Consider the following 11,714-nt stretch of genomic DNA (forward strand, 5'->3'; position numbering starts at 1 on the left):
GCTACTGATGTTCAAGACATGCTTACAGCCTTCACCAAGATTTGTGTTGCTACCCAGTAATTTGTTGATAATTTAATTCAATAGTTATAAAAATATATTCTGGGGTCATTACTCTCCATATTGTGACTTTTTGGCATCAATCCAAGTATGTGGCCAACTAGAATGAACTAAAGTTTGTTTTAGTTACCCCTTTGGTGTTTCACTTATCTGCTATGTCTGCAGTAATGTTCACCAACTATATTTTACTATAAACTCATTCATAGGCTTAAGTCATTTCAGCCACATTGACTTTAGAGTACACTTGCACTTTCTAGCCTGGAACACACCACTTGAATCCCCATCCCCTACCCCTGCTTCCTTTGAACCCAAGAGCACCCCTGATCATCAGTGTCATTGTGAATCAGAGCAGACTGACCTGGGTTGACCAGGCGAGAGTCACAACTTCCAGCAAATTTCCTGTGGTGTATCCATCTACATCTCTGACCCAGACCAAGGTTTGAAAAGGATGAAAATGATGGGCCATTGATCATTGCTCACATGCACAATTATTCAGATCTTTTTACAGTATGAAAAGTGTACAAATATTTGTGGTACTGAATATTTCTGTTCTAGGACAAGAAAACTAAAATGCCTTAGAACTATCTGTATTCATCATAAGGCTAGAAGAAACCAACTTTCTACATACCAATAAGTATTTACTTGTGGATTTTAATGTCAAGTACTATTTCTAGACATTTAAGGTTAGTAAAACAGCCTTTAGTTATCTTCTGTAAGTATATTCATGCTGATAACTCACTGTGAAATAGATGATGCCAGTCTGAAAGGACACTGGGCTAGCATGCTGGAGAGCCTGTTTAATCTTTGGTAATGCAAGGGAAGAATTGGGTATTAAATTATAGCAAATTCCTTGATTTCCACATGAATCCACCTGTGGCAATGACAGTGTGGTTAGCTGCTTGTGCTGTATTAATAGCAATGTGCTGTCTAGAACCAGGTAGTTGGGGTGAGGCTGTATGTAGAAATCTCTCAACCACACTTTGTCCATGTCACTGTTTGCTCCTCCAGTATTCAGGTTCTAAAAACTCCCTGAATTCAGAAATGAGGTAGGAGTAAAAAGTTCTTCCAAATTGGAATTAAGCAGAAGTCTAATGCATGCATGTATGTATGCATTTTATAATATATTTAATGCATTTTAAAGACATGTAACTAACTAACTAGGTATCAGAATGGTATATCACAACTTTATTTTAAGTGTATTCTATATGGTTTTTCTAGGTTGAAATATTCCCAGTGAGCCCTGTTTCTCTTCAGTAAGGATCAGAATGTCAGAGAGAGGATGAGTTGCTTCCAGAGCAAAGGAGAGTGTCTGTCAGTAGGGATATTCAGTGCCAGGCTGCATTATCTCCCTGCGGGCTAGATGAAGTGTATGACCTTTTGGGTATAGGATGTGGGGCTAGGTCTAGAAGCTCTTTCAAACGAGAGCCTCTGCAATGTTTGAGAAGGAACACGCACATGACAAAATCATGTTTTAACATAGTTCAGAGTGCACTCATAATGTCTCCTTCCACTTCTGCACTGTTGTGAGTTCCTTAAGGGCTGCACATTCAAAATTGTACTAGATTCAGATGCCCCGGAATATGGAGGACACCAGAGACTGGACCACAGTACTGATTACTTTACTGAGGCTTTCGAACATAATGGCCGTCCCTATTCTCTTTTGGTAAGTAAGATTCTTTAGATGTTTTCATTCTATTTTAACTTTAACTCTTCATTTTTGTAGTTATGGTTTTGCTCAAAGAAACGATTATTTAAATAGTAACATGAGGTGGGGACTAAAAGGAAAACAGAAAAATGTGGTAAGAGACACAGGGTCTTAGGAAAAATAATACTGAAGGATATTTGGGTACAATAGGAAAAGCTTGAATATTGATAGGATTTAAAGTCATTTCTATGGGCTTGAGGGGACAGGTTGTTGTTTTTTTTCTCTATTACAACCATGTCTATTCTTTATGTAGTAATTTAATTATTGCTTTCTCTACAGTATATTTCATTAAATGAATTTCTACATTATTGTCTATTAATGAAGTTTAATTTAAAGCATCTTGAAGAAATAAATAACATATCTTTTCTGTCACCTAGTAAATTGAAGACTCGATTCTTTGTAACTATAAATTCTCTGGACTATTCATGTAACTGAGAAAAGGTTTTTACATTAAGAGTTTTGTTACACTCAGTGCTGAAACAGATGATAGGATGATGCCTTCAAATATTAAGCTTCAGTTCTTAGATGATGTAGAGTTTAGCAACACTTTAGACAGGGAAGGATGCTTTGTTTAATTTATGGCCATATGGTAAGCTTACGTTACACATAAATCATATTTTCTTTGGCTGACTGATCATGTGCCTGCATTTCCATTTCCCCTCTGTCTGTATATCTCTCTCAGATCTCCATCATTCTCTTTCACTGTGAGAGATATTCTTTTACATTTGTGACATCAGAAAATATCTAACAAATATGTGGCTATATCATAGCGAGTAAGCAGATTTTTATAAATTCTTCACTTTTTAAAAAGTTCAGAAGTGGAGCATTAAAATCTCTATGGCACCCCTGGGATCCATTATTATATGATACCCTACCATTTGAAGTTGAACAAGTCTTTCATTTAGTAAAGTACTATATTTTGGGCAGAGTGGGTCAGCCATAAAATAAATGAAAAGACTGCAGCTATGATGTCTAAGCAGTGATGTAAGCGCAATGGCTAGGCAGAGTCAGCTGCTGTTCTTACGTGTGGGTGTGAGTGTGTTTTAATAGTTCTGATGTAGGTTTAGGTGGGTACAGAAGGAGTGTCTGTGCATGGTTAAGAGAGAGGGCGCACGGGTACTATCCACCTTTGAAGAACTACTGCTGTAACTTGTCAGGGCATTCAATTTTGACATGTGCGATACGGTTGATAAAAATAGTTCCATAAGTGTGTGAGACAATTACCGAAAAGATGTGGAATAACCAAAAAGGTAAAAGACTCCTGAGGGGTTTAGCGAGATGATTCAGCTCACAGTGAGGAACCTGAGAAGCGGCAGCCTGCCACAGTAAAACTGAACTTTATCCACTTGAATTTGACAGAAGGAGTTTGAAAGATTTAGCAAACTTCTTTTGTAGATAAAATTACCAAAGGTTCCCATATCTCAACAGAATTTTGCTGTGGAGAGGCTTTGTCGTCGGAGTGAAATGATGACAAAATGCCATGGAAGAGACCTGGAATCCAGTGCCCTGTCTGCCACTTGCCAGCTTTAGCACTGGAGTAATTTAATTTGCTGTCCACAGCTATTTCCCTCACCTGTAAATGAGGACATATTGTACTATCTTCTCTATGGCAAGAGACTCTTAGGAGGCCCAAACCCATTAACAGTGCCAAGCTTTTCAGAAACTACAAAAGGTCCTGAGTTGTGTGTTTAAGTCCTTATGGTCATTTGTCGTCAGAGGTGTCATTTTCATATCTTGACCATATCAAGGCACTGAGGATGCTTGGTTACAAATACCTTGGGAGAAGTTACTTTCATTGATAAGCACTCCCACTCCTTGGTGTAGATAGAAAAGCTTTTGGCATCCATTCAGTTTTTCAGGAGAAAAATATTCTGACATAATTAAAACCAGTCAACAAGCCAGGGGTCATGGCAACCAGGTTACTTTTTAAGCTCTAATTGAAGTGATCTCACAGACATGGAACACAGTTTCTAAATTAGCAGACAGAATGGAGACTGGCCCTCCCTGATTGGCCTCAGTAGTGCACCACAAGCTCAGAAGAAAGGTCTAAAGCCTATGCACACCACCGCTGTGATCCACCTCAATCAGCAAGGGGGCGGGGAGCCTGACTTCCTCATAGCAGTGTCTGGTTCTCAGAGGCCAGGGATACTTAGAAAGTGCCCATCCACAGTGCGCAGGTGCAGATAAAGTGATCGCTAGAAGAAGAGAGCCCAATGGACCAGGAAAATATATATATATATATATATATATATATATATATATAGAAGTGAAAGTGATATATATTGAAGTGAAAACAACTTCCTTCTTGCTAGTTCTTCTGTTAAGCAATTAGGGTAACGGACAGGGAACAGGAAATTAGGTGAACAAAATATCTGTCACATGAATGCCTCATTATAGTGAAACTCCTTCTTAAATGGATTTCTGAGTGCTGGAATCCAATCAAGTACTTGACAATGACCCCTAGGTGCACTATGGCTCATACAGTCACCAGTAAGATGACCTCTGTGTCCTGCACTCCCCGTGTAATGAAAGGAAGAGTAGCTATAACTTTCCCTCTTCCGTGAAATTTCTGCCCATCATAACCGGTTCACAGACAGCATTTGCGAAAGCTTAATGTGCAAGCCCAATAATCCAGGGATCTGCTGAGTAAGTGTCAAATCTGCTTTCAAAGACAGCAGCAAACACAGCACAGTGGAATCTTAAAATACACCTGCATCCTGCGGCATCAGCAGGTACTGCCTGGGAGCTGTCTGTGATTCCTTACTGAAGACCATGAAACCAGTGCTAACTGGATTCACACCACCACAGAAACACATTTGGAAAGTCAGGGCACCCCACAGCTGCTGAACTAGTAGAGCTGACCTCTTCTAGTCTGCTGTGCTGCTGGTTTAGGGGAGCTCCGGTTTAGCATAATCATTTCTCGGTATTATAGGTTCTGACATAGGAACTGGTATGTTAACTTCTGTGTTAGCTGGCACATTTGGGGTGACCAAATTCCCTTGCCCTTCTCTGGCTCGTAAATTCAATTACCCACAGGGGCTACAAGGTCACATAAATGTACTTCCTTTCAGCCCCCAAGGCCAATGGCGATGATAAAGATATGACCGAAACAGGAGGCTTGGTAATAATTACACTGTCAGCTTGGATCCTTCCCAACATGTAGTGTGTTTGTGCCGATTCTAAATGTAGCGATTCACTGGGGTTTTCATTTAAATGGGGGAGTCTTACAAATACGTATTTCCTATTGTCCCTCATATATAAATGTTGAAAATACAATTGAACAGTTAGAATGTATCTTTGGCACTCTCTATAGAAGTGTTTACTTATTTTAGCAAAATACAAGTGCTCAATTCTTAGAGTTTAGTTTCCTTGATATTTCTAAATTAGTATGTACTGTGTCAAAGCCTATATAGAATTATATATTAATATATAGGAATTCAATGAATAAATATAAATTAATTTATATTACTTATATATATTATATATATGTTCTTCTAACTTTTTTTTTTTTTTGGTTTTCCGAGACAGGGTTTCTCTGTGTAGCTTTGTGCCTTTTCCTGGAACTCACTTGGTAGCCCAGGCTGGCCTCGAACTCACAGAGATCCGCCTGGCTCTGCCTCCCGAGTGCTGGGATTAAAGGCGTGCGCCACCACCGCCTGCTTCTTCTAACTCTTAAAACACACAATGAGAGCTAATTATATTTTTCTTAGAAAGTACTTTGTAAACTAACATATGTATATAAAAAATAAAATTACCTTAACTGTCAATTTTAAAAAGGAAAACACCTATAAAAAGGTCTAATCTATTTTTCAGTGAATTATATTTTCACCCTACCAATATTATATCTGAATGGGATGATGCCAAATTTAGCACACTTTCCCTGTATAGCATCATGCCTAAACTTTAAAATATTATCATTCCAAGCATTAGACACCATGTTTTTCAAAATCATGCAATTAATTTTGCAACTCTTTTATGATCCTAAAGAAAAATAACACAGTTTGCCTGACATAATGGATCACTTTGTGATCATGGGGTTTGAGCCACACTAGTGGTTACTGTAGTGGTTAAGTCTTTGTGAACTAGCCAAAATAGCTGGTAGATTAACATGCATTGGACACTCAGTAGATGAATTGTGTGCTATTTGCTTTGAAGCAGGTCACAATGACTATGGCTAGACAATGGACTTCATAGACATATATTACATTGTCTCATTTGTTCTTTATGTGGCTCTCGCTGTAATATGTGTAAGGCTGAATGTGTAATCAGATGTGTTTTACAGTACATATGGTCTATAACATATATGCTAAATCTTTTCTGAATGTGTGTACCAAGATGTGAGTTATATTTAAGCACACTTAAACATTTATGTTTAATCTACTTATGTCTGTCTCTCCTCTTGCCATACAAATCAAAACTGTTTGGGAATTTAAATAGTGAGACGAGAATTACAGAGCCAGTACTTATGCATTAAGTTTTAGAGGCCCCAAAATTTGTTCATGTTTCTAATGATCTTATCTTAAGGGTTAGCACTAATTATCTTCAGCCTTTGGCATAATTGGTAGTCATTTCCTAACCACTAAGAAAGTTGATTTATACACAAAGAAACCCAGTAAAGAATAAAACTCAAAAGTTCATAAATGTCCAGGGTGGAGAAAAATCACTTGCTTGTGGGAAAACTTTTTTTTTAATACTGCTTATAATATAGAGGCTCCAGAGCAACATAAACACATGTGTTAATTAACGGTGCAGCAAAAACTTTAATTATACAATATTCCTGTTAAAGATATTATAGGGTTACCAACTGAAGGGTTTTCAACAGGCAGTATTGGAGTCTGTAAGTGTAACTAGAATTGGAGCCATAAAGTTCCTTACACAGAACGGTCAGCGTCATATAGTGAGAACTCTCAGAACATTTTTAGTCATCTAATGCCAAAGTTGAAAAAGTCAATTCCTATATTACAAACTTGAACTTCTTACATTCTCTTGTTTTCAATTCTGAAATTTGAACTAGCTGAAATATTGAAGGTTCCAAAGAGGTGAAGCCTTTTTTAGAAATGATAGTTGTTATTTATATTCCATTAATAAATCACTGTGAAGATATGGATCAAGCAGTAGCTACCGTAATTACCTAGAATCCAAATAAGAGGTTGAGTGGACCTCTTCTGCTGTATCACTGTGCTGTACACTGAGACGGACCAATCATTGTTCGTCCTCAGTCTGATTCATGTGTCTCCTACTGTGCTGTACACTGAGACGGACCAATCATTATTCGTCCTCAGCCTGATTCATGTGTCTCCTTGTAACTTCGTCAAAAGACTTCACCTGCCAGGTTCCTGTTGCCAGTATTATGGGATACTATCTTCTCAGAATGATTTTACAGGAGAAGAATGTGAGACATTTGTGTCTGGCTTCTGGTGCTACAGGAATTTAGATTACTCTTTGATGTAAGATTGTTCATGGCAGAACTTCCTATCTCAACCTCAGTAACAGCGATGATAACACATGGACAGCCTCCCTTAGACGTTTGCCCTTTCGAGGGTCAGAATATATTTAAATTTGTACTCGGGGTGCTTAGGGTAGGAAATGAACTTTCCTGACTATTGGGCCCCTTTGTTTCTTCTCATTTGTTTGGATCTGTTTCTTTGTCTGTGTCTTCATTGTAGAAGTTCACAGTCCCTTGGATTAGAAGATCTTTCTGGATCTAATGGAGTAGCCCTCCCTTATTCATAGATACCTCCAGCTTCCCTTTGTTGAAACAGTTTCCTACACCTTACTTTAAATATCTGTGAGTTAATAAAAAAGAATATACTTTTTGGATGAAATGAATTGCAGTAGCTGTTAAATTCTAATATGGTTTAAAAGTCTGTAGACATTAATGCAGTGTATAAATTATAGGTAAACAGAGGGTAGCATTGAAATACTTGATTTCCTCACATATAATGACTATGGGGATGTAATATTTATCTTTTTTAAAATACTTGATTGACAGTCAGATTGTGACATCAAACTAAACAGTGACTGTTAGCATTTGTAAAATTTTTATCAGATGAATATTATTTTCCAAATCACTGTTACATTTAAGGAAAGATTAGAAATCCCAACCTCTAGCCATTTCATTCATGATATAATTTTATTTAAATGACATCTTTTTAAAAAGACTGTGTCTTAATGCTCCAAATTAGCCAGGTCCATTGGTCTGTTGACTTCTTTTGTAAGCATGGTTGGAATTCTTTACTCTAGATATCCTAGACAAAAATAGTGAGACTGTTTGCAAAGATAAGGTACATTTGAAATTTTTATTTTTCTTATAAAGCCATGTTTTTGTTTCGGTTGCAAACTATAAAGGACACTTTTTAAAACTCTCAGCCAAGTGTTCGTGTAGCGATAAAAATGACTGAATATGGTAAAATAACAAAGAGATGGCTAGAGGTCTCACAATGATATCAGCCATCTCTAATATTATTTTTATTATTTACGTTGCTAGTACTTACATGAGTATAAGATAAATCAGGTCACATGGTTCATTAGTTATAAATTTTATATAGATTACTTTATGAGTAGCCACAGTGGAGGGCTTTTGGTAGCCAGAACATACCAGACCACTGTTGTTTCTCTGCTACTTACCTGTTCTTTTATGCAGCCATTATTGGTACCCAGCTTTCCTAATAGCACCCGACAGTTGTGAGAAATCAAGAGCTAGTTAACCCCTGCTTCCATAAAGCGCCTGATCCGTTAGGAAGGATAGATATCTGGAAAAGAGAAAAGAATTAAAACAAAAATTACAAATTGTGTGAAGAATTTAGAAGGAGCCAAATGGCTGCTGTGACTTAAAATGCAGTGGAGAACGTTCCGGATCTGGAACTGTCCTGGAAACACCTGGCCATGAGTCTAGGAGTTATTAAGACCTGAGAGCTATAGGAACCAAGGAAGCAGAGAGTTCAGGACGTAGGACGTATTCTAGAAAGATTGAGAGGAACGTAAAGACTCCTGTGGCAGGAGGCTATGAGGGAGATGGTGAGAGGCAGGGCCTGAGCTGAGATTGCAGGGAGGAAAGGAGCTTTGAAAGGGCTGTCAAAGGAAGGGGCCTTCATTTTGTTCGCTTGTTTTATTTTTTTCTTTTCTTTTTTTAAATTGGGTTAACTTGAGACAAGGCCTGATACACTTAGGTTCCCTTATGTTACATTCCAGATTTTGTTCTTAAACTTTTTAAAAATGTTAAGGTTACATATTGTCTTAGTGAAGAGCAATGTTCTTTTGAGTACCTGGTTGCTGCATTTATTGTTCTAATCACCACAACCTTCTGAACTGCAGGCAGCCCTGCTGCAGAACCTAATAGTGAAATGCGGCTTCAGAGAGCCCTTTCCTTCATTCCTGGGAGGAATTTCATCTTTTGTAATAGCATGGAGCCCTCTACTGGTGATTGTTGTAATAGCTTTCGATTTCTGCCACAACTGTTGAAACTGTGAACTTCAGCCTTCTGATGGCTGGTCACTGTAACCTTAGTTGGATGCAAGACTGCATGATATCTCTGTCACTTTGATGCGATGACAGCGTGTTCGGCATTTTTTCCAATTACATCGATGTGATTGTGTTGACAGGTGTACATTCCAAGCCGAGTGGCTCTCATCCTTCAGAACGTGGATCTGCCAAACTGAGGAGACCTCAACTTAGCCCACCTCAGGCAGATGTGTCCGGTTGGCTGCTTTCCGCTGCCACAATGTTGATAATGCATAAGCTTTGCAAAAACACGGCTGTCTAGCCAAAACATCAGGCTGAAATTCAACGCTGGAATATGCAAATATATAACTTGCTTCTGAGATAGAAGGGAAGATGTGTTTAAAATATTAGCAATGTGTGTTTTGAAGCCTTCTGAGAAATTAGGATTTGCAAATGAAGTGTAATATATAATAATTTTTAAATGTTACTTTACTGGCAAAGTATTTGATCCTTTAATTTCAAATTTGAATTATTCATCAGGCACGATTATTTTTGTTGTAGTAAGACAGTATTTTGTGAGATGGATATTTGTTGGCCTTATTTGTTCCAGTGTCTATTGGTCTGAATTATGAGGTACCGAGTTTGTTTCTTTCTTTTTTTTTTCTTCCCCAAATTGTGTTTAGAAATACTGTATTAAATATGTAGCGGTAACATAAAAATACAAGTCTTATAAAAGATAATATAAAATTCTTATCTGTGCCTGATTTTGCATTAAGTTTTATCTTGTAATCTCCTGTCAATATACTGTTTTAGTAAATGCTGATATCTCAGTCTTTCTGAAGACTTAAAATGGTAATTGTAGCATTTCATAAAATGTCTTTCATTTCAATCAATAAAAAAATGCTAAATTGCATTGGCAAATGCTCATTTTATTTTGGTATTATAAGGAATGATTTGCAATTAATATTAGTGTGCTTTATCTCAACTCTGATACCTTCTCTACGTAGTTCACATGTGCATAATGGACCAGGCAACTAGTACGTTTTCTTTCTTTCATTTAAAATCATGTTAACCAGGGTCCTGGAGAGATGGCCCTGTGGCTTAGGGCACCTGTGAAAGCAAGCAAACCTGTGTTCAGAGGTTGGAGAGATGGTTCAGTGGTTAAGAACAAGGACTGCCCCTGCAAAGGACCTGAGTTCAGTTCCTAGCACCCACATCAGGTAGCTCACAACTGCTTGTGACTCCAGCTACAAGGTTTCCAATATCATCTCCTGGCTTCCAAGAGTAAACAAACTCGCATGGACATACCTACATGTTGGCACATACACAAAATTAAAACTGAAAATAAAATTAACAGAAGGTGATGTAAGTTCAAATCCCTAGTCCTCACATTAAAGCTAGGAGTGACTGTGTACACCTGTAACCTCAGGTTTGGGGAAAGATGACAGACAAAGCCCAGGAGGTTGCTGCCTAGCCAGCCTTGGCAAAATAGTGGGCTTCATTAAATAACTCTGTCTCAAAAAATAAAGTGAAAAGAGATAGAGGAAGGCTGCTAGCATCTTCTATGCATGATAATGGACATGCTGTCATGTACACTAACATGCCCTACATGTGTGTGCATAATCAACACATAGACAATTTAGCTTTTAAAAGAAAATCATATTAACCCATTCAGATATCTAAGCTACTCTTCAACTTTAAGTGAGAACCTTTAAAAGCTGCATTGACTCTCTCAGTCCAGCGGGATACTCGATAAATGTGCTTTTTTTGGGTCATTGGTATGCAGTTTAGGCATGAAAGAAATGATGATACATTCATGAGAAACGTGTTGTCACTTTTTCATTTACTTTAATACTAATTCTTGGTTTTTATTTTGTTTCAGCTTGATGATTCATAATTAGTAAGAAGTGCTTAGAAAATGGGGGGAGGGGAGTGAATGTAATCAAAATATGCTAGGCATGGATGGAGTTCACAAAAATTAACAGTATTATACCCTAGAATTTTTAAAACAGTAATGAATGAGGAGTGTATTTACTTTTGCAGCTAAACCTATATATTAACCATCCTTTGTGAGTAGACAACTTTGAGTAAAACCTTGGAGATCTGTGTCTAAAACATGTTATGTATCCTCACTTCCAAGTGCAATTGTATAATAGCTTAGTTTCCTAAGACCCAACATGCCAGCTCATAGTGGTGGGCACAGAAGAGCTTGACTGAAACCATCCTGGCATTAGTGCTGTGGATGATTGATTGATAAATAAAACTCTGATTGACCAGTAGCCAGGCAGGAAGGATAGGGTAGGCGGGACAAGGAAGAGAAGAATTCTGGGAGGTGGAAGGCTGAGGCAGAGAGACGCTACCAGCCTCTGCCATGACAAGTGAGATGTAAGGTACTGGTAAGCCACGAGCCACGTGGCAACTTACAGACTAATAGAAATGGGTTAATTTAAGATATAAGAACAGCTAGCAAGAAACGTGAGCCATTAGCCCAAACAGTTTAAATAATGTAAGC

At 37.9% G+C, this 11,714-nt stretch overlaps 1 protein-coding gene across 2 annotated transcripts in view; it reads left to right on the forward strand.

Moving 5' to 3' along the window:
• The window catches only part of Gbe1 (1,4-alpha-glucan branching enzyme 1), a 241,974-nt gene extending 231,859 nt beyond the window's left edge, over positions 1 to 10,115 (forward strand). For both annotated transcript variants that reach the window (XM_052740985.1, XM_052740986.1), the window contains 2 exons: positions 1,603 to 1,720; positions 9,364 to 10,115. In XM_052740985.1, coding sequence (XP_052596945.1) covers positions 1,603 to 1,720; positions 9,364 to 9,420 — 175 coding nt within the window. In that variant the 3' untranslated portion in view covers positions 9,421 to 10,115. The remainder of the gene's footprint in view (positions 1 to 1,602; positions 1,721 to 9,363) is intronic.
• The last annotated feature ends 1,599 nt before the right edge of the window (positions 10,116 to 11,714 follow it).

The sequence above is a fragment of the Peromyscus californicus genome, unplaced genomic scaffold, assembly GCF_007827085.1.
Source record: "Peromyscus californicus insignis strain IS unplaced genomic scaffold, ASM782708v3 Scaffold_16__1_contigs__length_79575227, whole genome shotgun sequence".
Lineage (NCBI taxonomy): Eukaryota > Metazoa > Chordata > Mammalia > Rodentia > Cricetidae > Peromyscus > Peromyscus californicus.